The 25,230-nt window shown below is 58.3% G+C and overlaps 15 protein-coding genes across 15 annotated transcripts; 8 read left to right on the plus strand and 7 right to left on the minus strand.

Annotated features, from left to right (window-relative positions):
* Positions 1-14: 14 nt before the first annotated feature.
* PHYSODRAFT_350488 (hypothetical protein) lies at positions 15-1,935 on the minus strand (the record flags this gene model as incomplete). The annotated part of the gene is made up of 10 exons (XM_009524476.1): positions 15-191; positions 271-395; positions 464-563; positions 640-708; positions 784-1,122; positions 1,184-1,300; positions 1,384-1,473; positions 1,554-1,646; positions 1,719-1,856; positions 1,924-1,935. 10 exons carry the CDS (start codon positions 1,933-1,935, stop codon positions 15-17), a joined length of 1,260 nt encoding a protein of 419 aa, XP_009522771.1.
* Positions 1,936-2,164: 229 nt separating this feature from the next.
* PHYSODRAFT_345380 (hypothetical protein) lies at positions 2,165-3,466 on the plus strand (the record flags this gene model as incomplete). Its single annotated transcript, XM_009524477.1, has 5 exons — positions 2,165-2,548; positions 2,628-2,864; positions 2,946-3,006; positions 3,042-3,151; positions 3,230-3,466. 5 exons carry the CDS (start codon positions 2,165-2,167, stop codon positions 3,464-3,466), a joined length of 1,029 nt encoding a protein of 342 aa, XP_009522772.1.
* A 179-nt stretch (positions 3,467-3,645) lies between these two features.
* PHYSODRAFT_354260 (hypothetical protein) lies at positions 3,646-5,109 on the plus strand. Its single transcript, XM_009524478.1, has 6 exons — positions 3,646-4,200; positions 4,266-4,316; positions 4,396-4,494; positions 4,573-4,608; positions 4,689-4,719; positions 4,803-5,109. The coding sequence occupies exons 1-6, from the start codon at positions 3,665-3,667 to the stop codon at positions 4,803-4,805; spliced, it is 756 nt and encodes a 251-aa protein (XP_009522773.1). The 5' UTR covers positions 3,646-3,664; the 3' UTR covers positions 4,806-5,109.
* A 1,014-nt stretch (positions 5,110-6,123) lies between these two features.
* PHYSODRAFT_365986 (hypothetical protein) lies at positions 6,124-6,864 on the plus strand (the record flags this gene model as incomplete). The annotated part of the gene is made up of 1 exon (XM_009524479.1): positions 6,124-6,864. A coding segment is annotated over one exon (741 nt), but the record flags the coding sequence as incomplete, so codon positions are not given.
* Positions 6,865-6,992: 128 nt separating this feature from the next.
* PHYSODRAFT_264554 (hypothetical protein) lies at positions 6,993-8,336 on the minus strand (the record flags this gene model as incomplete). The annotated part of the gene is made up of 2 exons (XM_009524480.1): positions 6,993-8,006; positions 8,106-8,336. The coding sequence occupies 2 exons, from the start codon at positions 8,334-8,336 to the stop codon at positions 6,993-6,995; spliced, it is 1,245 nt and encodes a 414-aa protein (XP_009522775.1).
* Positions 8,337-8,829: 493 nt separating this feature from the next.
* PHYSODRAFT_489952 (hypothetical protein) lies at positions 8,830-10,830 on the minus strand (the record flags this gene model as incomplete). Its single annotated transcript, XM_009524481.1, has 5 exons — positions 8,830-9,603; positions 9,658-9,940; positions 10,016-10,243; positions 10,319-10,614; positions 10,750-10,830. The coding sequence occupies 5 exons, from the start codon at positions 10,828-10,830 to the stop codon at positions 8,830-8,832; spliced, it is 1,662 nt and encodes a 553-aa protein (XP_009522776.1).
* A 682-nt stretch (positions 10,831-11,512) lies between these two features.
* PHYSODRAFT_328219 (hypothetical protein) lies at positions 11,513-12,279 on the minus strand (the record flags this gene model as incomplete). Its single annotated transcript, XM_009524482.1, has 2 exons — positions 11,513-11,908; positions 12,043-12,279. The coding sequence occupies 2 exons, from the start codon at positions 12,277-12,279 to the stop codon at positions 11,513-11,515; spliced, it is 633 nt and encodes a 210-aa protein (XP_009522777.1).
* Positions 12,280-12,515: 236 nt separating this feature from the next.
* Positions 12,516-14,153, plus strand: PHYSODRAFT_328220 (hypothetical protein; the record flags this gene model as incomplete). The annotated part of the gene is made up of 1 exon (XM_009524483.1): positions 12,516-14,153. The coding sequence occupies one exon, from the start codon at positions 12,516-12,518 to the stop codon at positions 14,151-14,153; it is 1,638 nt and encodes a 545-aa protein (XP_009522778.1).
* A 328-nt stretch (positions 14,154-14,481) lies between these two features.
* Positions 14,482-15,411, minus strand: PHYSODRAFT_489243 (hypothetical protein; the record flags this gene model as incomplete). The annotated part of the gene is made up of 1 exon (XM_009524484.1): positions 14,482-15,411. The coding sequence occupies one exon, from the start codon at positions 15,409-15,411 to the stop codon at positions 14,482-14,484; it is 930 nt and encodes a 309-aa protein (XP_009522779.1).
* Positions 15,412-16,815: 1,404 nt separating this feature from the next.
* Positions 16,816-17,547, plus strand: PHYSODRAFT_264453 (hypothetical protein; the record flags this gene model as incomplete). The annotated part of the gene is made up of 1 exon (XM_009524485.1): positions 16,816-17,547. The coding sequence occupies one exon, from the start codon at positions 16,816-16,818 to the stop codon at positions 17,545-17,547; it is 732 nt and encodes a 243-aa protein (XP_009522780.1).
* Positions 17,548-18,922: 1,375 nt separating this feature from the next.
* PHYSODRAFT_496725 (hypothetical protein) lies at positions 18,923-19,852 on the plus strand (the record flags this gene model as incomplete). The annotated part of the gene is made up of 2 exons (XM_009524486.1): positions 18,923-19,422; positions 19,477-19,852. The coding sequence occupies 2 exons, from the start codon at positions 18,923-18,925 to the stop codon at positions 19,850-19,852; spliced, it is 876 nt and encodes a 291-aa protein (XP_009522781.1).
* Positions 19,853-20,536: 684 nt separating this feature from the next.
* PHYSODRAFT_264462 (hypothetical protein) lies at positions 20,537-21,208 on the minus strand (the record flags this gene model as incomplete). The annotated part of the gene is made up of 1 exon (XM_009524487.1): positions 20,537-21,208. The coding sequence occupies one exon, from the start codon at positions 21,206-21,208 to the stop codon at positions 20,537-20,539; it is 672 nt and encodes a 223-aa protein (XP_009522782.1).
* Positions 21,209-21,380: 172 nt separating this feature from the next.
* Positions 21,381-22,904, minus strand: PHYSODRAFT_328225 (CopII vesicle protein; the record flags this gene model as incomplete). Its single annotated transcript, XM_009524488.1, has 5 exons — positions 21,381-21,470; positions 21,551-21,663; positions 21,732-21,792; positions 21,858-21,940; positions 22,022-22,904. The coding sequence occupies 5 exons, from the start codon at positions 22,902-22,904 to the stop codon at positions 21,381-21,383; spliced, it is 1,230 nt and encodes a 409-aa protein (XP_009522783.1).
* An 807-nt stretch (positions 22,905-23,711) lies between these two features.
* PHYSODRAFT_495059 (hypothetical protein) lies at positions 23,712-24,068 on the plus strand (the record flags this gene model as incomplete). The annotated part of the gene is made up of 1 exon (XM_009524489.1): positions 23,712-24,068. A coding segment is annotated over one exon (357 nt), but the record flags the coding sequence as incomplete, so codon positions are not given.
* A 179-nt stretch (positions 24,069-24,247) lies between these two features.
* On the plus strand, positions 24,248-25,217 carry PHYSODRAFT_488903 (hypothetical protein; the record flags this gene model as incomplete). Its single annotated transcript, XM_009524490.1, has 3 exons — positions 24,248-24,327; positions 24,396-24,614; positions 24,701-25,217. 3 exons carry the CDS (start codon positions 24,248-24,250, stop codon positions 25,215-25,217), a joined length of 816 nt encoding a protein of 271 aa, XP_009522785.1.
* Positions 25,218-25,230: the final 13 nt, after the last annotated feature.

Genomic DNA, 25,230 nt, shown 5'->3' on the forward strand with positions numbered 1-25,230 from the left:
CCATTGATTCCACGTTATGGCTGCACGGGGACGGCCAGCATTGCACCAATAAGCTCCTCCATGGTCGGCGTTGTTGCTGTGGTGGACGCCACGGATCCGGGGAACGCGTCACGGAGCTTCTTCATGATCGACTCGCGCTTCTCCGGTGTGTCCATCTGAGCAAACACTGCGCTCTCCCTCACTTTATCCGCCTGATAAGCAAAAGGTGAAACCAAGAGTTAGTTAGTTGCGTGCGTGGACACCCTGTCAAACATGCGTATCGTGTCGTACCAGAGTGGAGTCCCGCAGACCGCGGATGAGTGTTTCCTGCACGTCTCGGAAGACAAAGAATGCTCCAGAAGTGCTGATGCTGACGATGGTGGGGTCAACCTGGGTCGGCGACTCACGGATGCCCACTACATAGAGGAAGGTACGACCTTTAGTACAGCTGCGTTCAATGGGATCAACGCGATAAACAGCTTACCGCAAACCAACGAGCAGCCGGGTAGCAGCATTCGGAAGCGCACAAGTCTTCGCTCACTTTGGATAGCGTAGATCTGCCCACTCCAAGTGCAGACCACAATCTGCAAGCACGAACCAATCCAGTCAAACTTCAGTCCCAGCGGTAAGAAGCATTTCACGCTTCTCCTCGTGACGTACCGCGTCCTGACGGTCTCCTCCCGGTGCAGTCATCTCGAGCCTGTCGGCATTCACCACCGCCTCTGGCAACTGAGCAAAAGATAATGAACTGTAATCAGACGCCGAGCGAGCACACGCTAGCAACACGACACTTATCTGACGCACCTGAAAATCCCATTGTCTCTCTCCGGACGACGAGAACAGCGACACCAGGCCAGTCATAGACACAAGGGCAATCATGCCTCGCTCGCCGCCCAGCTCGATATCGCCGACCACAAAAGTGATGCCGTCCCTGTCATGAGGAGGGCCATTCCAAGGTGTGATCTCTCGCTTGTCAGCAGGTTCTTCCGCGCTCGGTCCACGGATACAAAACACCTCTCCCGAGAAGCACCGAGCCAAGAGCTGAGGCGCAGCGTCCGGATTCGATTGGGTGGAGTGCAGCACCAGCAGCGTCTCGATCTCGTCATTGATCTCCATCTGAGCAACCTGCGAGTACTCTGCCAGCTAGAAAAGCTTGGTAAGCTTATATCACTTCCAACAAAAACGGATAGGCTCATGCACACACCTCGTCGGGGTCTCCATGGTCAACATTAGGCTTGTAGACGTACACTCGCCCATCGCGCGTCGCAGCGACGAGCTCGTCCCCAAAGTGAATGACGTCGCAGATATTGAGGGCCACATTCTACCCAGTAGGCCAAAAATGCACAGCGAATCAGTCGACTATTGCACAACCCACACAACAACCACACCCGTTTATCGTCGTACAAACTCCGAGCACAGCTGCAGCACGTCAGCGCCCTCCACCGAGCGGAACACGGAGCATTTCCCCTCCGCCGTCGCCACAATAACTCGAGTCTACATCCGCAATTACCAACCGATAAAACACATCCGCACCGCTTTTGCTCCTCCACCATTAACAGCCCTGTGTCACTCACGTCGCCTACTACGAACGAGTCGTCCAGACAAATGGACGTCACGGATCCGTTCACCTCGCAGCTTCGCCACTGCACGAGTCGGTCCCCCTCAATCTGCAGCAGCCCCCCAGTCAGCAGTAGTTAGTGTGCTAGTTAGTGCAGTGTATGGGGCAGCCTGCAGCGCACCTTGAAGACCGAGACCTTGCCCAGGATAGAGCCGAAGAGCAGCTCCGTGGCGCCGTCGCCGTCCACGTCCCCCACGGCGTGCGCCATGGGCAGGATCTTCCCGTCCAGCTGCGCCGCATACGTCGGCGTCAACTCCAGCTGCACGCAGAGTTGCGCCGCAAACGTCAGCACCTGGGGCCTCGAGAGCGAGTACCATACCGCGTACCTGTCCGCGCATTATCGGAGCTGCTCGTTCGAGCCAAAAAGGGCCCGTTACAATCGACGTGATCTACGCGATCTTAGCGGTATATCCGTTATCACAGGTCACTACGAAAATTCTTACTATTGCTGTACACCATCTTGAAGTTATGCGTTCTCACAGTCAACGGTTGCACAACCACCTCGGTCGGTCATTAGCTCTTCCGCCGCTCGCCGCGCACGTCCGTCCGCCCTCCTCCTCCTGCCCGATGCTGTCGCTCGCGTTCAAGCTCCGCCCGGCCGTCCGCGCGCCTCTGCTGCGCGCCGCGGCGCTCTCCACGACCGGCGGCAAGGGCCCGTTCGCCCGCTCGCGCAAGCAGCAGCAGCACAGCGCCGCCGCGTCCGCCGAGCAATCGGAGCTGGAGCTCACCCGCCTGGCCGTCATCGGCGGCGGCAACATGGCCGAGGCCATCATCACGGGCGTGCTCACGGAGGGGCTCATCCCCAGCTCCAAGGTCGTGGTCTCGGACCCGAACCCGGCCATGCGCGGCAAGTACGCCAAGCTCAACGTCGAGACGCACACGCGCAACAGCTCGGCGGTCAAGGACGCGGACGTGATCCTCGTGGCCGTCAAGCCGCAGGTGGTCGACGACGTACGTGGCTGCAATGCTCTATGATACAGCGTTGTTGGCTGCTTTATTCATTGGTGTCGCTGTGCTGCGCTGTGGCTAGGTGCTCCGAGCGGTGAAGGCGGCCATGGACCCGGAGGCGCTCGTGATCTCGGTCGTGGCCGGCCAGAGCATCAAGCAGCTGCAGAAGATGCTGGGCCAGAACAGCCACATCATCCGCACCATGCCCAACACGCCGGCCATGATCGGAGAGGGCACGACGGTCTGGGCGCAGTCGGCGGAGGTCACAAGCGTGCAGCACGAGCTGACCAAGCAGATCCTCGGATCCTTTGGCGTCGAGGTGCGGCGGCTGACCTGACTGGAGAAGTTATGTCTAATGTTTCTGCAGTGACTCTAATCGCTTGTGTATTGTTTGGTGCAGGTGTTTGTCGACGACGAGAACGCGCTGGACATGGCGACGGCGCTGTCCGGATCCGGCCCGGGTGAGTCTCATACTGCCTTGTGTTCATTGTCGCAGTTGCGCCCGTATGCCAACACTTCAGTGATGACGCAGCCTACTTCTTCCTCGTGGCGGAGGCAATGATCGACACTGGCGTGCACATGGGCTTCTCCCGGCCAGTGGCCACGGTACGGACCCTCCTCCTCTTGCCGTGTTGACTAGCGATTGAGTTGTAAACGAACGACATTGTCGGTTACTCTCTGCAGAAACTGGTGCAGCAGACGATGCTCGGCTCCGCGCTGTATATGCAGTCGGAGGACGTGCACCCAGTGGAGCTGCGGAATAACATCACGAGTCCCGGCGGCACCACGGCCGCGGGCCTGTACCGCGCCGAGAAGAACGGTTTCCGCGCCGTGATCGCCGACTCCATCTGGGCCGCGTACGAGCGCTGCCTCGAGCTCGGCTCCTCCGAGCCCATCCAGCGCCAGCGCCCGCGCTCCTAAGGCTGAAGTATTAATACCAACCAGCTAGAAAATGACCCCATCGTAACTGCCAAATTGAAGTGGGGTCCCATCGCGCCCCATCATTGGTCACTTCCGACCCCCCCTGCCGCATACTCCATGCGCTAGCCCAGTTTGCGCGCCCTCGCCAGCCACAAAACCGCCATCACCCCTCTGACCTCCTCGTCCCTCGTGGCACTAATGGGTCGTCGCTCCGCCTCCCCGCGCCGCAGCCGCAGCCGCAGCCGCAGTCCGCGCCGCTCGCGCCCGCGCAGCCGCAGCAACAGCCGCTCCAGGGACCGGCGCCGCCCGTCGCGCTCCCGCTCGCGCGACCGCCGGAGAGAGCGCAGCCGCAGCCGCGACAGACGCGGAGGAGGCGACCGACGCGGACGCTCGCGCTCCGCCGACCGGCGCGGAGGAGGCGGCCGCCGCCAAGAGCCCATCAGCCTGCTGGTGCGCAACCTGTCGCCCGAGACGACGCAGGACGAGCTGCGCCGCGCCTTCTCGCGCCGCGCGGGCGACATCCTGGACGTGTACATCCCCAAGGAGTACAACTCGAACCGGCCGCGGGGCTTCGCCTTCATCGAGTTCGCCGACTCGCGCGTGGGCCGCGACATCAAGTTCGAGATGGACCGCACGCAGCTCGGCGACCGCGAGATCGCCGTGCTCTTCGCCAAGCAGCACCGCAAGAGTCCGCAGGAGATGCGCCGCATCCTCAACCTCCCGGCCGAGGGATCGTACGTCGTCGGCTGCTGTGGATGTGTCTGGCAATGTATTGATCTTTATGTGTCTGTCCTTCCAGGCCGAGACGTTCGCCGCGCCGACGCTCCAAGTCTCGCTCGCGCTCGCCGAGGTGGGAGCTTTGCCTTGTCTTCCTTGACCCCCCCTGTGTGACGTGTGACTGATGTGTGTTTGTGTGTTTATGGATGCAGACGCAGCGCCAGTCCTGGAGACAAGCGCCGGTCGGTTTCTCCTCGAGGCTCGCCGCGCGCGTCGCCCTCCCCGCGTCGTGCTTCTCCGTCGCCCAAGCGGTGAGGATTGCCTGCTTGAAAGCGTGTGGTTTGCTGCGTTGCGTCGGTACTGACAGTGCTGTGTGGTGTTCAAAACAGTGACGAGAGCATCGCTGGCCGAAGTCCCTCTGCTGAGTACGTACTGGGATGAGAGAGAAATTTCTGGTGTCTGGAGAGATACTGACGGTTGTTGTTGTGGTTTGTTGCGTCTACAGGGTTACTAAGGGCGAAGAGACTGTGTCCGAGGTAATGAATGGTCGTTTGGATGTACGGTGGTGCTGTAAGCTCTGTACTAAGCGTGTTGCTGTCGTGTTGGTGTCTACTTGCAGTGAGCTGGGATCTGTCCATAAGCAGATTGCATCCCCTGGACACGATACTCCTATAGCGCGGATTCGACATGCTCAAAGGATGCCGCAGGTCTCAACGAGATCAAGGCGAAGATGAGGCGGCCCAGCAGAAACAGGAACGGGGAAAGAGCCTTGCATTTTAACTCGATCAAGAATGTTTCATGACGATGCTTGCGTTCGAAGATGGCGCCGCCAAGGTTCAAGATGGCGGTGTTTGTGCTGACCAAGAATGTGAATCAAGGGCAAGGCAACAGCAACAGGTTGATCACAACGGACAAGCTCACGCCAGCAGCAGAGGCCCCTATGTGCTGGACGTCGACTATTATCTCCCTCGTCGTAAGCGGAGACAACAAACGGCACGGAGCACGCGCGCACTAAATGTGCGGACAGCTTGTAATCCGGCGCTCCTAACTCCAATAGCATGCCTGGCTTGGTTGCGAGCTCTCTTGCGAATTGATCTTTGCCACCGTGTGGTAGCGGAACCTGAAAAAAATGGCATAGAGAATGCTGCTTGTGTTTTGAACAAGTCATCAACTGGCCTAGAGAGGAGAATTATGCACGGATGTCCGACACGTTATCGTGTTAATGACGGCAGTAACATGTGGGTTCCCTCAGTCTGTGCTCGCTCACAGAAATCGTTTCACAGTACGGTATACCGCGGTGGAACCTGAGGGAAATATTAGCTTGGGGGTGGGCGTAGTAGAGCGCCTGCTTCAGCATGATAGACTTACAAGCAAAGCCTCGAGTCGAGGGCCTCGACTACATGTATCAATGATAGTCGCGGCACAGTCGGGCTTCACGTCAACAGAATTGGCTCACGCAATCCTGAACACAACAAACCGCATCAACAATTTCGGCGTGAAGTTGATGCAGCATTGTGATTTCAGGACATAAGCAAACCGCAACTGATCACGTGTACTTTGTTATTTCTACCGAATCCTCCGCAGTTCGCAATTTGGTCAACTAGAACAAAGCCCCCAGGATAGGAATGCTGGGAAGACCCGAGATGCGAGTGTACGGGGGTCCCCCACAGCGGTTGCCCCCATTTTCAGCATTCAACCTGCTGGAAGAAGCGAAGAACGAAGACGAGAGCTCGCCCCGACGTCTTGCCACACTGTTCACAAGGAAACGCGACGTGTTGGGCCTGTTTGACACCGAAGCATCAGTGGTAACACCCCTCCCCGAGCAGCCTGCCATCTTCACACCCGTCATCATTCCAGCCGGCGATACAATGGACAAGAGGAAACCAAGTCCTGGAGTCAAGAAGCCCAAACCGAAGCGAGTTCGACCCCAGACAGAGCTACGACGTGAACAGTGCCGGACTAGCCAAGCTCGATACCGGAGCCGACAACGCGACTTCGTTGATGACCTCAAAGAAAATGTCCGAAGCCTTTGTGAGGAAGTGCAGAAACTGAGTGCCCAGCACCACACAATCTGCTACGGCATCCATACCCAGCTCAACGTCTGGAGCATTGCCGCTGAGTACTTCCGCCTCCTTTGTTATGGGTTTATCCTGCCAATGAACGGGATGGAGATCGCCGGTGCATCGTCGATTTCTTCACACATGCCCACCCTTCAAGATCAAGATAGCTTTTTGAGGGCCGCAGTGTCACCCCACGTAGCGCTCGGAGAGATGAACGCAGTCGATGCTCTACTCGAGCAGTGGCGACGCTATTCGACTTACTTCGGCAACCTTCACCTCAAGCTGATGCAGATGGAAGAGCAATCTCTTGGAGCCTTGGCCGTCTCGGCCGTTTTGAGTATTACAATCAAGGAGATAACGCTGCGGCGCGTGTTTCCTCATCTGTTGGGGTCAACACGCACCAATGGCGCCGACCCTGGTTCGGGAAATCTGTCGTTGTGCACTCGCCTTCTTGGCCAGCGACTCGAATGCCGCTGCTCGCTTCGCTTTCTGTGGGATGAGTCGACCGCACAAGTAACACGATTGGATTCGACGATGGATTTGGTGACGCCTTTGCTCTGGGTGCTTGGTAACCTTCAAGATGTCAGCGTGGTGCTTGATAAGGCTCTCATTAGTTCGGAGAACGCGATTATTGATCAGTAGTGAGGTGCACGCGAAATGATTAACGTAGTTTGCTCGAGAATGTAGCGTTCGTTCAATGCACTGAAGAAACAATAATCGACGCATCAACGATATATCCATTTAACCTGCTACCCTCCGATGAGAATCATCGGGCGGTTCTTCGCTTTTGACAGGCCATACATGTCTCCATGACCGCCTAGCGCAAACTTCTTCCGCTTTACTGCTACGTCGACAATAGCGCGGATGTCCTTGTCCGCGATGTTGTGACGCATGGCGTCCCGCAAGCTGACCTCGGTGTTCCCGAAGAGGCAAACCTTCAAGTTCCCATCGGCAGTCAGTCGAAGTCGATTACACGAGCCGCAAAAGTGTTCACTCATAGACGTGATAAAACCAAACTGCCCTTTAAATCCTGGGACGTGGAATGCTTTCGACGTGTCATTCGCGCCATCCTGCAGCTTCTTCACGGTGGGGAACTCGGCCTTGATAATGTCCATCATCTCCTTGAACGGGACGAACGTCTCGTCATTCCACCTGTTGCTGTCGAACGGCATCCACTCGATAAAGCGCACGTCCACTGCGTGCTTCTCCGTGAAAGCCACAAAGTCCACAACTTCGTCCAGATTGAAATGCCGCTGCACCACGCAGTTAATCTTGAGCGGGGTGAACCCCAGCGTCTGCGCTTCCATAATGGAATTCATGACCCGCGTGAATCCTCGACGCCTCGTGATGTGAGCAAACTTCTCCGGCTGCAAGGTGTCCAAGCTGATGTTCAGTCTATCCGCGCCTGCTTGCTGCAACGCCAGCAGCTTTCTCTGCAGCGTGATGCCATTCGTCGTGACCCCCACCGACTCGATGCCCGGAATCGCTCTCAGCTGAGTCACCAATTCCACCAAATCTCGCCGAAGCAGCGGCTCGCCACCCGTGAGCCGAATCCTCTTCACGCCAGAAGAGGCAAAGAGCTTCGCCAATCGGATGATCTCGGGCGTGGTCAGGAGGTCTCCTGTGGGCTGCAAGGGCACCCCCTCCTCCGGCATGCAGTACCGACACCTCAAATTGCAGCGCTCGGTTAGCGAAATACGCAGATAAGTGTGAGCTCGCCCGAATCGGTCCACTAGCTGTGCAGGTGCTGGTTCTTCTCTAGACTTCAATGCACAGCGAGTGAGTCAAACAGTCCGTCAGAGTGTCATTCTCTCGCTCTTGTTAACCTCTTGAGCCCCCCACTGAGTGTATCAGAGCCGTACCGATTGTCGGATCTCTGCCAGAATCTGGCGGATCTGCTGCAGCGATTCTTCTGGGCTTGAAGTGCTCGGCTGGACCTGTGTGCCGCTGGAGTTGCCCTTGGGTCGACTGTTCGAGAGGAAGTCGTGCAGACTCAGACCTTCCTTCACCTGGCGCTTCCATTCGGCGCGAGTGCTGAGAGCAGCGCTGCAGCGAGCGGTGCGTCTTGGCAAGGCCGAGACTAGGCGGTGCATTGCGTGGTGTCCAGTTCTGGGGGGCGTGGGGATGTGGCCGGCGGAGGGAAAGTGTTGAATGCGAAATTGGTAAACGAGGTGGTAGTACTCGTTGTGTAGTACTTTGAACTATAAAGTACTCGGATAGTATCGACAACTAACTGTATAATTTGATCAATTCGAGCAAGCACTACTAGTACTACTGCAAAATCTACTACTATTGTTAAAATACGAATTAATACTATCGAGTTGCTAATGTTCATGGTGCAAAACGACAAGCCCAAACAGCTTCATCATGCATGTGCTTATCTAATTCACGTGGAGGACGCAGGAACAAGTGGACAATGTGTCCTGCATACGTGAGACTTCTTGGCACATGTAGAAGTATGTACTCACAATACTATGATACATGTGAATATTAGCGCAATAGCAGATATGATCCCTTAATTTAAAATCATGCCGTATTAGTCATACGATATGAATCATAACCCATGCCTTTCAAAAAGCGTCAACATTACACTGCACCGTAATCGTCTTCAAGCCGCTGACGCAGCAGCAGGCGCTTGGTGAGCTTCGCCCAGCGCTTGAGCACAAGCTTGCAGTTGTGCTCAATTGCCTTCTCGATGGTCTGCTGCTGTCTCTCGGCGTGGGCGTCCAGCAGCGTGGCCTCGTGGCTCTGTGCCACAATGATGCCTGCCACTTTGGGCATGGTGCGTCCGTTGCGCACCTCGAAACCCACCACTGCCGGCGCAAAGTCGATGCCCAACGACTCAGCAATGGTATCGATGCGGGGCAGACGCAGATGGACCGCGCCTCGAGGAACGTGGGCCGAGCTCCAGATCTCGATGTTCCCGTACTGGTTCTTGGGGACGCGGCCGTCGACCATGGGCGGAGGCTCGAACTCGGTCGTCTGCCATAAGCCGAAGAGCGCACCACCAGCACCAGATTTGCCGTCTTCGCCGTCACTGCCATCGCTCTCGCCGGCGGGTTTGGAGCTGGGGTCGCTGCCTCGTGACTTCCACTTGGCAGGCTTCTCCCGCTCGCTCTCCTTCACTACACGGCCGAGACGACGCCATTTGAAGGCGGACTGCAGCGGCTGTATATGTTCCCGCAGAAACACAGGCTGGCCGTTGAACAACCCCACCACCTTCCGTGGATGAAGACACTCGAGCTGTCCGAGATGGCGCTCCAGGCAGTACAAGTGGTGCTTTCGGAACCCTTCCACGCTCGTGGGCATGCCCTCGTCGAGCTTCAATGTCTCCAGCGACTTCTTCTCATCCTCGAGAGCCTTCTCCACGTCTTCAGGCTTCAAAAAAGTCGCCGATGCTGTTTCTGCGGATACACCACGTTGGATCATTGCGTCGTCATTGAACCGCTCGATCACTTGCTTCAGCCACGAATCAGCAAGACGCAACTCTAAGCTCTTGCTCCATTGCACTGTATATCGGGAAGTTACGTCCACCAGCAACTCGTTATCTTGGATGCTGATAACATACGAGAAGCGCGCTGCCTTGCCTCGCAGCGGCTCAACCTCCTGAGGCCGTCCAACAAGCCGACGCACAACATCCACGTGGATCCAGCTCTTGGTCTTTTCGTCCAAAACTTCACACCACAGCCAAAACACTCTGTCGACAGCTGCTCCACTCTCCGGGTCCAACTCCTCCTCGACTTCTTTCTCCTCTTCATCGCCGTCATCCGACCCGATCTTCTTCTTCTTCTTTAGTATCGTGTCTGCGATCTTCCGTGCCCGTCGTCGCTTGGTTGGTTTCTGCTTGAACGACGACTCGAACGCCTTCCCCTTTTGCACCAACAACGGGTCCAACGCACACGTCAAGCGATAACGCAACTGGAGAGCTCCACACAACGCAGCAAACAGCACTGTGAGCTCATAGTCGCGTCCTTTTCGAGCGAAGAAGAAGTTCATAAGGCTGGACTCCGTCATCAGTTCCCCCTGAGCAGTCTCCTCCTGCACCTCATCTGCCAGTCGAAACTCGCGATTGAACCACCGAACCAGCAGCTCCAAAGAGTAGGAAAGCGGCTGCTGCTTCATCTCTGCGAAGAAATCCACATCGCTGCCGGCGGTCAGAGACAGCAGCAGACCCCGCAGCAATTGCGAGCGGCTCACTGTGCTCCATTTGATGCGGGTGGCCAACAGAACCAATAGATGCGTCTGGTGCAGCGCCTTCTCTCGCTCCTTCTCGTCCTTCGTGAGACGGATGGGCGCCCGTCGCCTTTTGCGAGCTACTGAGGCTGCGTCCTGTTCGGCCAACGACTGGTTCACTTGGTCCCAGTCAATTTGCTGCAGAGTTGGCGCCGACTCGGACGTCTCAGGCGCAGCGTCGCTGGTTGGGGCGGTCTCGTGGGTCTCTGGAGGGGAATTGGGGGCCTCCGGCTGAGAGGTTGGAGGGTCAGAGGCGGGCTGCGATGTCTGGACGTCCTCCCAGTCCACGTCGTCCTCTTCCTCGTCGTCCAGCTCGCCTTCAGAGTACGCGAATTCCTCCTCGTCGTCGTCCATTGTGCTGGTACTGTAGTTCGTAGCCATCTTCAGGAGCACATGGAAGTTGTGTAGAATCAGTTAGTTTTGTGCCAAGATGTTGAAATACAGTACATTCCATCATCACCTCTTCGGCATAGGTTCTGCGGTGGTGTTGGGCAGACTGGTGCTTGAGTCGCGCTCGTCAAAAGCTCCTCGGCCTGCTAAACGAAGGACAGCCGCTTCAAGCTCTTCGCGAGGCGCGGATGGGCCTTGTGTGCTTCTACGTGGCCTTCGGAGGCCGTGGACTCAACGAAGCGCTGCTCCGCCGCGTGAACGAGTCGGTCAAGGCGTTCTCATCCACTCGGTTGTGGACGGGGTGCACTTCTTGCGTCTGGCCTCGACATGGACAGTTCGCACATTGATAATGTGGTGGGTTTGCTCTCGAAGGTAGTTGCTGAAAACTCAAAGTGGCAGAAGCTTCGGAGAGGCATTGCATCGAGTGTGTAGACTCGGTTCATACCATAATATTACCAACATGGCAACACGATCTTCTTTTCCCGCCCTCTCTTTTTATTGTTTTTGTTGTTATCTATTGTTTCTGGTTGTAGTTTTTCCCCTCTTGTTTCTGCTGTGCTTTCTTATTGCCTTCAAATGCAGTTATGTGTTGCTTCATCGGCTTTTGCTAATACCAAGCCGCAATACTGTGATCGGTAAGATCGTTTTAACGAGCCCTTCCCAGCTTCATGTCCACACGGAGTCTCTGCACGCGCTCGCTGAGCTGCTCCAGAACAGGCGTGTCGTCTTCGTCAGCCAGTGTGCGCTGGCACTTCTTTATGGCCTGACCCATATAGCGCGTGATCCGACGAGTGGCATCTCGTCCGAGCGTCTCGTCGTCGCGCTTGGCATCCAACAGGTAGCTAGTGAATGTTGTGTTGTCACGATGACCCGTAAGCGAGTCGCCGAGGAACTTCCAGACCGCTCTGCCCTTGATGCAGTTCGTGCTCGAACGCGTAAGTGCCAGGTTGTCAAGCTCGTTGACAACATTGTCTCGAAGGAAATCCGTGGCCAACAAGAAGTCATCTTCCCGGCGAAGCTCGTCGAGCTGGAGCGCACGTGGCTGTTGGAATATGCAATCAGACAGTGTCAAGTCCCAGCCCGAAGAGACGACGACCGGGGCGCCTGTATGGTGTAACGGTCTAACAAGCTATGTTCTACAGCTATGTTGTGAGTTCAATCCCCGCGGCGCCCTACCTTTTCCAACAGTGGCGATCGCAAGTTCAGCGCCTTGCGGTTGTAGATGTCTTTGCCGCCATTGCGGGCGACGACGTCGTCTTCAACTCGAGCACGGAGTCCTGGCGCGATCGGGTCGAGCACATGAGGGCGGATCAGGCGGATTGACGGGTCATGGGCCGCGCAGCAATAGTCGTAGTCGAGTTTGGCGTGGTTCGTGCATGACTTCCGCGTGTCGACCTCGAAGCCTTGGCGCATGGGGCGGCCTTGCCAATCGTGATGGCGGCAATAGCCCTGATCGTCAAGCCCCCGGTCAATCTTGCAACGAACCCCGTTGGGCTTACATCCCTTGCAGACTTGGACCATCGCGCTGCTGCTGTCGTCCTAATCTCGACTTGGGAATTTGAGAATGAGCACTGCACGACTCCTCACTTCAACTTGTAACCGTTCTGTGCCCATTCTCCCAATTGTACCCCTTCGGTACAAAATTCGTCATGCCCTGCCGCGGCGTGACCACGCAGGGCAAGCCGTGCGCCATCTCGTTCGGCCTCGACGCCGACGGCTACTGCAAGTATCACGCGCGTGACGCTGCGCAGTGTCTCGGCATCGCCCGCACCTCGGGCCAGCGCTGCCGAGTCAAATGGGACCTCGACGAGGCCGGCTACTGCGCGCACCATCGGTCTCAAGCGCCGGTGCCTCCCGTCTCCGCCACCCCCGGCGCGTGTCATGGCGTGACCAAGCGCGGCTCGCCGTGCTCCGTCACGTGGAATCTGGACGCCGACGGCTTCTGCAAGTACCACGCGCCCAACGCCAGCCAGTGCAAGGGCATCGCGCGCGCCTCTGGCCGCCGCTGCAAGGTCAAATGGGGGCTGGACGCCCGCGGCTACTGCCAGTTCCACCAGCGGGTGGACGCCCCCGTCACGGGACAGTGCGCGGCCGTGCTGCCCAATACAGGACGGCGCTGTCCCCAGACGGTGGGGATCGATGCCGACGGGTTCTGCACAGCTCATCGCGTCGTCAAGACGGAGCTGCCGCTGTGTATGGGGGTGCTGCCGGGCTCGGACCAGCGCTGTAGGAATAACGCGAAGACAGGGTACGACTACTGCTGCGCGGCGCACGACCCCAAGTTCGCGGCGTCTTTTGTGCCTCCGAGTCTGTTCAACGACCCGGGACTCAGGAGCAGCGTGGAGGCGGATATCGTCAAGAAGTTCAAGGGGCGGGACCTGTACCATGGAGACAAGCTGGACTTGAATACCGTGGGGGCAGTGGAGCTGGACCATATTCTAGAGAAGCAGTGCTTCGCGTACGCCTTCCAGCGCGTTGAGTTCCGAGCTGGAGAGGAGGAGGCACAGGATGTGGCGTTCATGCTGCGGGAGGAGATCGTCAACGAACTGCCGAATTTGTGTTTAACGCGCGCGACCACGAACAAGATGAAAGGGGCCGCTATCTCAAGGTTCCTCGACGACTCGCTGACGGGCCACCGAGGACTGAAGATGTTCACGGACTACATGCTGGCCGAGAAACGCGACGACACTCGTCTCGCGCGAGACGTGACTCGGAGGATTCGAAGCGAAATGGGCTCTGCCCTTCGAAGGTGTCAGTGGAAATTAGCTGACGAGGGGGAAACGCCTGCTCTGGATGCACTTAGCGCTGAATTACAGCAGTTATACGTGGATATGGACCTCCACACTTCACATACTGGCAAGACAAAGCCAAAGACGGCCGTGGCGGTGGAGACCAAGGCTCCAGTAGAAGACAAAGATGAGGAGTACGTTCTGGTTGACTCAGCGACAGCAGACACCTGGACTGTGGTGGACATCAAGCGCTCCGTTAAAGTTGAAGTGACTCAGCCCAAGCTAAGCGCGGATGCAAAGCCGTTCGTACCGGGGGCAGTTCAATCGGGTTCAAGCTCTATAGTGGCTGGCGTGGCAGTCGATCACATCAAACGCGAGCCAGACAAGGTTAAGAGCGAAATAAGTGTGAATATTGCCTCGGGAAGGGATAAGGCTGACTGCATGAAGACGAATCAAGCGACAAGGACGCCGAAAAGTGAAACGCAGGACAGGCAGCTTGCATCGGAGCCGTCCCCTGAAGGTGAAATGAAAGAAGAGAAGAAAACTGCACAGAGGTGAACATGGGAGTAGAACATGTAGAAATACATGAAGGCGATGCACAACATTTTTTTGCCAGCTCTCACGAGCTGACCTTTTTATTTAAGTATTTGGTTTTCTTGTGATCTTGTTTTTCTGGGGTTTCTTTCTCTTCTAATGCAGTGGCCCGCGCACGGGCCTGTGACGATACCGGCTTCTGTTCATTGTCAAGCCGACGGACAAGATCGGTGAGATCTCTGTACGGCGCTTCAACGAGTTCCATGCACTCATAGAAGTTTTCGTGGCTGCTCACACGGCAGCAACATCCACGACGACTTGTGGTCGCCCATTGCGCTCCAACTCAAAGAAATTAGCACGCGTGTGGCACGCTGCAGATGGGGAGCAGCTTGGAGATTTTGTCGAAAGTTGGACGATCCTCGGGCCGCTGGCTCCAGCAGCGCTCGATGATTCGCTTCAACGCGGGCGTAACCTTCTTGTCGCGAACCTGCGGGCGGTTCCCCTCCTTCGCGAACAGAACTGCAGCGAACGGACCCTTGCCCACGAACTGGCGGAGGTTCTGCTGGTACGGCTCCTCTTCGTGCAGCACCTCGTTCATCAGCACGCCGAACGAGTACACGTCCGTCTTCTCGTTGGCGATCACGCTCGAGCTGAGCAGCTCCGGGGCCATGTACGCCGCGGTACCTCCGGTGATGCCCTCGTAGTCGACGTCGTCGTCGCCGTCGCTGCTGGCACCGCCGAGCATATGCGACGACGTGGTGCTGGCCGCCTTGGCACGGAACGTGGCGAGCCCGAAGTCAGCAATCTTGGCGTGGAAGTCGTCGGTGACCAGCACATTCTGCGGCTTCAGGTCGCCATGCGTGACGTTGCACTCGTGCAGCTGCGCCATGCCGTAGGCGATGGCCAGCAGGATGTTGAGCTTGACGCGGCCGTCCGTCATCTTGGCCTCGGTGCGCGGGTCCTCGCAGTAGTGCAGCAGGTAGCTGAGACTGCCCTTGGGCACGTACTCCATGACGAGGCTCACGGGGTTGAGCGTGTAGCCGTAGAGCTGCACGATGTTGGGGTGGTCGCCGAGCATACCGAGGATGAGCGTTTCGCGGACGAACATCTTGCGCTCCTTCTTGGTGAGTTTGGCGGCGTGCAGCTTCTTGACGGCCACGTCCTTCGCGCTCCACTTGCCCTTGTACACGGTGCCGAAGCCGCCGTGGCCGAGCGGCTCGGCGTCCTGGTCGATGTCCAGGTCGTTGTCGAAGTCGAGCTGCGTGACGCTGCTCTTGGGCATGAAGCTGTCGTCGCCGGCGTCGTCGTCCACGTTGGCGAAGGCTTCTCGCAGGTTTGCGGTGGCACGGACTGGCTCGGGCTCGGAGACCATTTCGACGGGCATGTCGCGCTGCTGCTGCATGAGGCGGTCGAAGAGCTGATCCTCGAGGCGCTTGGTGTTGTAGTAGTCGTCTCGCTTGTCCTCTTGGGTCAAGGCCGGTGATCCCCCGATGAAGTGGCGCGCGACGGCCTTGGTCATGTCCGGGGATCCGTCCTTGAGGCATGGGACCCATGCCGGGAGGTCGTCGGCTGGGTGCCAGCGTTGAGCTTGGCTCTGGACCCAGTCCTTGGCTTTGGTCGTGCGCAGGTCGGGGGCTCCAGCTTTCGTGACGGGGACGTTGGTAGGGATTCCCTGCATTCGAGTCTGTGGCTTCGCACCCTTGCAGTTCTTGGCTCCGCGTTTGGGCTTGTTGCCAGAGTCCAATGCAAGCTTCTCCATTTTCGCGACGACTTCCCGAGACGACTTGTACCGCATATCCAGCGCTCCCGACTTCGTGTAGTGTAGTCCACTACTGGAAGGCGCTGGGGGAGGGACTGCAGCCGCCTTGTTGAGCTGCTGGGCGACTGCTTGAGAGCTCTTGTACCTCATGTCCAGCGCGCCTGACTTTGTGTAGTGCAGGTTGTCTGATGGTCTCGCAGCCGGAGCTGCAGCCGCCTGCGCGACGGCAGCGCGTGAGCTGGAGTAGCGCATGTCCAAGCCGCCGCTCTTGGTGTAGTGCAGCTCCGAGGCGGACGAGCGACTGCTCGTTCTCGCGGGCTTTGAGTAAGAAGACGAGGTGGAAGCGCTGGCGCCTGCGTAGTAGCCAGACGCCACCGCGTCGCGGGAGCTGCTGTAGCGCATGTCCAGGGCGCCGCTCTTGGTGTAGTGGAGGCCTGAAGAGGAGGAGGAGGAAGAGGAAGATCGGCCGCTGCGGCTGTCTCCCCCTCCGTAGCTCGAGTAGCCTCCTCCCCCGCCGCCGGAATACCCCGAAGAGACGGCGGCGCGCGAGCTGCTGTAGCGCATGTCGAGCGCCCCACTCTTCGTGTAGTGGAGGCTCATGCTGGCGGCTGGCTACGTAAACTTGCTGAAGTTGCTGCTTGGCTCAGGCTTGACGGGCTTGGCTTGGGCGCGGATGGGAAAGTGAGGCTCTTGCGCGATGCTTGAGCAAGCGGAAATGACAGGGATTTGTGTAGCCATATGTCAGTCCGCTTCAACATGCGAATCAGATGCCACTTTGCATCACTTGCTGGAGCTTGATGGAGAGATTGGTCTTGCCATGACTACGCGATGGAAGACGTCGCCCATTCCTCATTCTGCCAGCAGAAGCAAACATCCAAGCTAAGACACTCCTTCGTAGCGCTCTCGCTCTCTCTCTCTCTACTCGCGATGCTCAGCTCGTACTACCTGGCAGAAAAGCACGTGGGCCACTGGTTCGCTCGCGTATTCAGCGACTGCCTCAAGGGAAAGCATGAAGACGATGAAGAATCGTACGTGGAGTGGGTCTCCTGCGTGAACAAGAAGGTCGCTAGCGGGATCGCGCTGACTCCAGTGCCTCCTATCGGCATTTCGCCCGTTCACCTGCAGCCTTGCACCCCCGCACTGGTATTCAACAACAACAGGGCTGGCACTCCATGTCCAGAGAAGGACGTCCTGGACGCAGCGCTTTGGACCGAAACCAATCGGCTGGTCAACGCTGCGGCGGCTTGGCAGATTCGCCGCGTCATGCCCATTGAAGCTGCTGCGTTGGATGAGGCTGCATTGGCCAAGATGACTTCGCCGGAGCTTGCTCGGCGCTTCAAGATCTTCCCGATCCTCATGGTGCTGCGTGGAGACAACGAGATGCTACGCCAGCTTCCACTTGAACTCTTGTCGTCCGAAGCCTTTGCGGGGCTTACGCTACTTGAACGACGCGCCATCCATAACGTGCTTGCGGAGCGGCCAATCGGATGGACTAAGGCTCAACGTTCGCTTTACGCTGATCGAGAACGCGAACTAGTTGCTGCTGCTACGGAACATCCAAGTGGGACATCCTACGAGGCGCTGTACTCGAATGTCCACCTGTCAATTGCGTACTCGGCGTATGCCCAAGAACCGCGTGGGTGGCACAATGAGATGTGAAGGTGATTAGTTGGTAGTGACCATTTCCGTAAAGCAGCCACTCAATGAATGAAGTCAGCAGCAGACCCTTCCTTCGTCCTTACGAATAGTCCTCCAAACTGTGGACAGCTTGCTGTCCTCTCGTCCTCCGCATTAATATGGTGGACATTCAGGATAAGACCCGGGGGTTTAGAACTGAGGAGATCTCGAATATCGACAATGAATCCCAACACTCGATGAGAGTGATCACTTCCCGATTTCCAACGAAGCAAACAGCTAAGCTAACAGCAAGACCTTCTTCTACAGACACTCAAGCCCACCAGGATCTGCCAACATGAGCGATCTACACTACACGAAGAGTGGAGCTCTGGACATGCGCTACAGCAGTTCACGAGCTGCAGTGGCCGCGGGGTATTCATCCTCGTCAAGCTCCTACTCGACACCAAGCTACTCGAGACCGAGTTACAGCAGCTCATCGTCGTCGGGTCTGCACTACACCAAATCGGGTGCCCTGGACATGCGCTACAGCAGCTCCCGCGACGCGGTGGCGTCTGGCTACTACGCAGGCGCCAGCGCTTCCACCTCGTCTTCTTACTCAAAGCCCGCGAGAACGAGCAGTCGCTCGTCCGCCTCGGAGCTGCACTACACCAAGAGCGGCGGCTTGGACATGCGCTACTCCAGCTCACGCGCTGCCGTCGCGCAGGCGGCTGCAGCTCCGGCTGCGAGACCATCAGACAACCTGCACTACACAAAGTCAGGCGCGCTGGACATGAGGTACAAGAGCTCTCAAGCAGTCGCCCAGCAGCTCAACAAGGCGGCTGCAGTCCCTCCCCCAGCGCCTTCCAGTAGTGGACTACACTACACGAAGTCGGGAGCGCTGGATATGCGGTACAAGTCGTCTCGGGAAGTCGTCGCGAAAATGGAGAAGCTTGCATTGGACTCTGGCAACAAGCCCAAACGCGGAGCCAAGAACTGCAAGGGTGCGAAGCCACAGACTCGAATGCAGGGAATCCCTACCAACGTCCCCGTCACGAAAGCTGGAGCCCCCGACCTGCGCACGACCAAAGCCAAGGACTGGGTCCAGAGCCAAGCTCAACGCTGGCACCCAGCCGACGACCTCCCGGCATGGGTCCCATGCCTCAAGGACGGATCCCCGGACATGACCAAGGCCGTCGCGCGCCACTTCATCGGGGGATCACCGGCCTTGACCCAAGAGGACAAGCGAGACGACTACTACAACACCAAGCGCCTCGAGGATCAGCTCTTCGACCGCCTCATGCAGCAGCAGCGCGACATGCCCGTCGAAATGGTCTCCGAGCCCGAGCCAGTCCGTGCCACCGCAAACCTGCGAGAAGCCTTCGCCAACGTGGACGACGACGCCGGCGACGACAGCTTCATGCCCAAGAGCAGCGTCACGCAGCTCGACTTCGACAACGACCTGGACATCGACCAGGACGCCGAGCCGCTCGGCCACGGCGGCTTCGGCACCGTGTACAAGGGCAAGTGGAGCGCGAAGGACGTGGCCGTCAAGAAGCTGCACGCCGCCAAACTCACCAAGAAGGAGCGCAAGATGTTCGTCCGCGAAACGCTCATCCTCGGTATGCTCGGCGACCACCCCAACATCGTGCAGCTCTACGGCTACACGCTCAACCCCGTGAGCCTCGTCATGGAGTACGTGCCCAAGGGCAGTCTCAGCTACCTGCTGCACTACTGCGAGGACCCGCGCACCGAGGCCAAGATGACGGACGGCCGCGTCAAGCTCAACATCCTGCTGGCCATCGCCTACGGCATGGCGCAGCTGCACGAGTGCAACGTCACGCATGGCGACCTGAAGCCGCAGAATGTGCTGGTCACCGACGACTTCCACGCCAAGATTGCTGACTTCGGGCTCGCCACGTTCCGTGCCAAGGCGGCCAGCACCACGTCGTCGCATATGCTCGGCGGTGCCAGCAGCGACGGCGACGACGACGTCGACTACGAGGGCATCACCGGAGGTACCGCGGCGTACATGGCCCCGGAGCTGCTCAGCTCGAGCGTGATCGCCAACGAGAAGACGGACGTGTACTCGTTCGGCGTGCTGATGAACGAGGTGCTGCACGAAGAGGAGCCGTACCAGCAGAACCTCCGCCAGTTCGTGGGCAAGGGTCCGTTCGCTGCAGTTCTGTTCGCGAAGGAGGGGAACCGCCCGCAGATTCGCGACAAGAAGGTTACGCCCGCGTTGAAGCGAATCATTCAGCGCTGCTGGAGCCAGCGAGCTGGTGATCGACCCACTTTCGCTGAAGTCGCCAGATTGCTTAGCAAGTGCAGTGTCCCCCACGCTTGCTAAGTAACCGGGAAGTCGCCCCAAGCAATGCGACCACTTCCTTTGACAGCGTGCTGCCCTTCGATGTCTTGAGAGAAGCTTGGTATGAAATGTCGAATGTAAACCCATAACGTTTGTTAACCCTTGCCAGGTTGTTGACTTGACGATGAGTCATTCTTCCAGTCGCCCACGGAGCTCCGAGAGTGACTTAGTACCTTTCGAAGACGGAAGGCTGTGGTGGCCACGCGCAGGGTTGCTCGACATCCATGCCTGCTCGCCTATCAGCCACATCCGCGGATCCACCCTTAACTGCCGCTGTGACTGTCCGCGTAGAATTCGATCCAGCGTCTGCGCGTTGATCCTCTACTGTTGCTTGAATGTCATGCATCTGGTTTTCTAGACGACCGAGGCGGGTTTCCACACTAGACATCTTGCCCATTAGCGCGCTCGACATCTCGCTCATCTGGCGACTGAGGTCACTGATGGCCTTTGCCAACTTCTCTGTATCGTGCGAGCAACTGCATGGCTGCTGTTGCTGAGGTAACTCCACTCTGCTATCTGCTTGCACTCTGTCACCTCCAGCGAAACTTCCCTCGCTCATGCTCCGCGCACTCTCACTTGCAAACCTCACACCAACCTACATGCACCACAGCACAACAGAGATCCCCGTCAGCTCAGCCCTTGCATCCACTCCTCTTATTGTCCACTTCAACGTACAGGTGGAGCACTGCCGCCATCTTGCTGCACCGCAAAGGTTGGCGTCGGCGGAGGCACCACTCGCTCTGCAGCCCCATTAACTTGCACTGGCGTCTCGCTTGACGCCCGTCGGACGCGTCGTCGAGCCGTCTGCTCTCCTTCACTCTGCTGCTGCTTGAGGTGCTGCAATATGCTGGCTGCGTGGTTGGCCACCGCGCTGGGCAGCACGTGGTTCTCCACCGTCGGCTGGAGCTCTCGCCGGCCCCTGGCGGCCGCCTGGGGCGGGGACCACACGGCCTCCTCCCTGCGCTTGAGTCTCTGCAGCTCCTGGCGCTTCTGCGCCACTGCCGCCGCCGCGTCCGCCACGATCGCGAGTCTGCGCGCCACGAACTGCTTGGACAGGAACTGCGGCACGCTCAGCGACGGGAAGCAGCGGAACTCGTCGCGCAGCAGGCGGAAGGCGCTCTCCACGAAGCGCGCGTCCGTCTTGCCGTACAGGTCGTAGCCCCTGTCCACGAGGAACTGCGCCACGGCCCGCGACGAGTCCAGCAGCACGAAGTGCAGCACGCGCAGCAGGTCGGCCACGTCCCCATCCTCGAGGCGCAGCGCGCTCAGCTGCGGGTACTGGGCGGCGCGCAGCAGCTTCCGGAGCCGCTCGGCGGCATTGCGCACTTCCTCCCCCATTTGTAATATGGGATTATTGTATGTAGGGGTAATTGTGTACTTAAGGAAGCATATGTTGTGGACAACGGAGGACAGAACAACATGGATTTTGAAAAATGTGAATCGACAGTCTATGGCCATTGGCGTCCTTCGCTACGTAGTACTTGTATTCTGCTGCAGGGGATTGATTGCCTTAGCCGAACTTGGTCGCGCCGCTGTTGGTGGACACACGACGACGCACGTGCAGCGAGTTGTACATGAACGAGTCCACGAAGCCCGCGATCTGAAGGAAGGCATGACGCAAACGAAACAAGTGTGAGTGCGAGAGCGAGCGGCAAGTTGCTGTAGGAGCCCAGAACGCACCGAGATGACTCCGCCGACGATGGCACAAACCTTGGTCAGGAAGTGGGTGAACGGCATGCGATCGTTCTCCACCTTCACCATGAATGGAGACAGGTCAAACACGAAGAAGGTGCCTGCGTAGTCCGCAAATAAGTAGGTTAGAAACAAGATCATGATTCGCGAACCCAGAGGCATTTCGTACCAGGGAGCGACGTCATCTGACCGCGCGGGTTCAGGTAGTTGCCCTGCTGGGTGACGGAGAACTGGCACAACAACATTGAGGTTAGTCAAAGGGCATTTAGAGTGAGTTGAGGGCGTTGTGACGCACCTGGTACGAGTGAATCGTGTTCTCGTCGATGTCGCTGTAAATCGTAGGCACAATCTTGATGTAGTACTGGAACACGCCGCCAGCTACATATCAAAACACGCACACGAGATTCAGATCGTCAAAACGCCACCTGTCATCGCACAAACAACGCCAAGTCCACTTACATTGCTCCGCGATCTTGGAGACGCCGTCAAGGGGCCCTGCAACTCCTGGCATCGGCTCGCCGAAGGACAAGCTGTGGATGATGTGACTCGAGTTGTACGTGTGTTCCTGTCCGGGACGGAACTGGTGCACGAGTCGTCCCTGGCGGTGAAACGTGCGTCCGAGAGCGACGTGGAAGTTGCCAGCCACGCGGTTCACGAACATCTTGCCCGTGAACCGGCATCCCTCACCGTCCTGCGCGAGCTTCTCAGCCTCCATTATCTCGCGCACGCACTGCTCCTTCTGCTCGGCGTCCTCAAGCGAGAAGTCGCTGTAGATGAAGGCCTCCTTCACGTCCTCGCACGTGTTGCAGCACTCTTTGCCCGCCGGGTGCTGAGCCCCGTGGCAGCTGCCGCAGTATCCCTCGGGCAGCGCAGTCTTGGCCTGCTCCTCCGCGCCCTCGTCCGTGATCATGGAGATGGGGCGGCCGATGGTGTTGCCGTCGGCGTCCAGCCGCGTCTTGACGACGGTCTGGTGCATATTGACCTGCAGCTCGCCGGCCACGTCCATGGCGTTGATGTGCGCGTCGCGGCAGTTGACGGCCAGGAAGCTCACGTCCAGGTTCACCTGCAGCTTTTCGCCCAGCGACGAGTCCACGACCATGTGCTCGTGCGTGTTGAGGCTCCAGTACGCGCTCAGCTCCGACAGGAAGAGGATGGCCATGACGATGCCCGCCACGATTGACACCGTGGCGCCGAACTCCGTCTGCACCTTGAACTCGCGGTGCATCTTCGGGTACACGTCCACCTTCTTCAGCACGCGGCGCGCCGAGCGGGTCACGGCGCTCTCACCGTCGCCCAGGCCGCCGTCGTCCACGTCGCTCTTGACAGCGCGTTGCCGCATCATCTTGGCTCCGGTCGGTGGTCACTGACCTTTTGCGGCCGCGTGGCTCGGATTTTGTATTGGGATCCGTTGAAGCGACATTCGTGCGACATATCAAGAGTCAGACGCGGTGTGGGCCACACTGTTGTCTTTGTTCGTGCAACACGCCAGCGTTTCCCACTGCAGCTCACTATGAGCCCAATTGCTGAGCGGCCGCCGACGGAAGAGGGACCTGGACGTCGCTGCGTGACCGACTGACCGAAGAATTGACACGTGACAGTTATGGCGTCGTCCGTGCCGAGAGAGGAGGAAGAAGATGACGACGCGTGGGCGCTGGAGCTCGAGGAGGAACTGGACCTCGCAGGTACTTTGCTTTAGTATCGGTCGATCTGGGCATGCTGTTGATCTCTTCGAGATGGAGACGAACTTAAGGGCGGCTGCGCAATATATTGCAGGTACGGCAAGTGCGGGCGATGCAGCTCATGGCTTGGAGATGAAGCTGGAGGAGAAAGCGAAGGCGTCGGCTCGACCTTCGGTAGCAGCCTCGCTGCCGCAGGAGGTGCTCGCTCTGATCATCAGCTTCGGCCAAGTGGGGCGGGTGTGCAAGTCATGGAGTCTCGCGAGCGTCTCCGTTGCGCGACGTCGCTTCTCTTCCAGAATGACCGATATTCTGCGTCCCTTGGACTCGAACGCCGTGGCGGTGGCGCTGGACGTGGAGGCGGAGCTCTACGCTGCCTATGGACAAAGGTGTGAGGGATATTGGGGATATGAGCTTGGATTAAAAGGCTAACTTGTGTGTACGTGGTCAACCGCAACAGCTACTCGCTGACGAAAGCGTACGCGCACAAGGCGCGGACGCTGTTATTTAATCTCAAGGACTCGCGCAATGTCGATCTGCGCAACCGCCTGGTGTCGGGCGAGCTGCCCTCGCACAGCCTCGTGCGCATGAACGGCCGCGACATGGCCAACCCGCAGCTGGTGCGCCAGCGCAAGGAGTGGATCAGGAAGCGCACGCACGAGGTGATGCGGGACGGCCGCGAGGCCGAGGGCTTCGAGTCGGACCTGTTCGAGTGCCGCAACTGTGGCAGCTCGCGCACGCGCTATCGCCAGTGGCGCCGCAAGGCCGTGGTGGATCGCACGCGGATTATCGTCATTTGCCTCCGTTGCCCGAACCGATGGGAGCTCTAGGTAGAACACTTGTAGAATAAATGCAAAGGGGTCGACTGGATCATAGCATTGGTGCCAGCTTTGGGCGATGTACAGTAGTTTTACCATGTTGAAGTGTATGAAGTGGCACTAAATCGTCGTCGCACAGTACGGACAGATGGGTACACAGCCCAGCCTCACTTGACGACCAACCCATGGCCATGAGTAGCTCCCCGCAGACGCCGCAGCAACCCGATGACTACGAGGACTTCTTCAGCACGGACCTGTTCGTGAACCGCGAGTGCGTTTCTTGCTGTCTTTGTTGCACTGTATTCCTCGTTCTTATGGCTGACTTTTGGTGCCGCGCAGCTACGAGACGCAGGAGTTCGACTTCGGCGTCGTCAAGCAGCAGCTCTTGTGCTCCCATGCCGCCTCCACAGACCACGACCTGACCGGCCAAGTGGTGTGGCCGGTCTCGGCCTTCCTGGCCTGGTACCTCGTGACCCACCGCGAGGAGATCGCTGGCAAGACGGTGGTGGAGCTCGGCGCCGGCGCTGGGCTCAGCGGACTCGTCGCCTCTCAGTTCGCGTGCGTTGACTGCTGCGTTGGGATGCCCTGCTCATGAGTACTAGTTGACGTGCGGGGCTGTGTATCTTGGGGGCAATAATTTGTAGAGCCCACACCGCTCTAACGGACGGCAACGACATCGTGCTGGAGCTGCTGGAGGAGAACGCCGAAGCCAACGCCGACTCCAGCAAAGTGCAGGCGCTGCCGCTGCTCTGGGGCGACCACGAGAGCGTGGAAGCCTTCGAGCGAGCGTTCCCGCACCCCGTGGACGTGCTCATCGGCGCCGACGTCGTCTGTTGGCCCATTCTGGTCAAGCCCATTCTTCAGACCATCAAGTATCTGCTGCTTCGGTCGCGGAACCCGCTGGAGACCAAGTTCTGCTGCGGCTTCGTGTGCCGCGCGCAGTCCACCGAGGACCTGCTGTTCAAGGAGGCCGTGGCCTTCGGCTTCCGCTTCGAGCGCGTCAGAGACGACGATTTCCTCCCCACGCCGCGACCTGCAGACGTCACCTCGAACCGCGAGCTGCAGCTGATCGTGTTCTCGCTCGACCCGCAGAAGCCCAACTGGAACGAACCTGTGCGCTTCGCGGACGCGGAGCTCACGAATCTGCAGACAGCATGCTAGAGCTAGCTACACT

Source organism: Phytophthora sojae (assembly GCF_000149755.1).
Source record: "Phytophthora sojae unplaced genomic scaffold PHYSOscaffold_3, whole genome shotgun sequence".
NCBI lineage: Eukaryota > Oomycota > Peronosporomycetes > Peronosporales > Peronosporaceae > Phytophthora > Phytophthora sojae.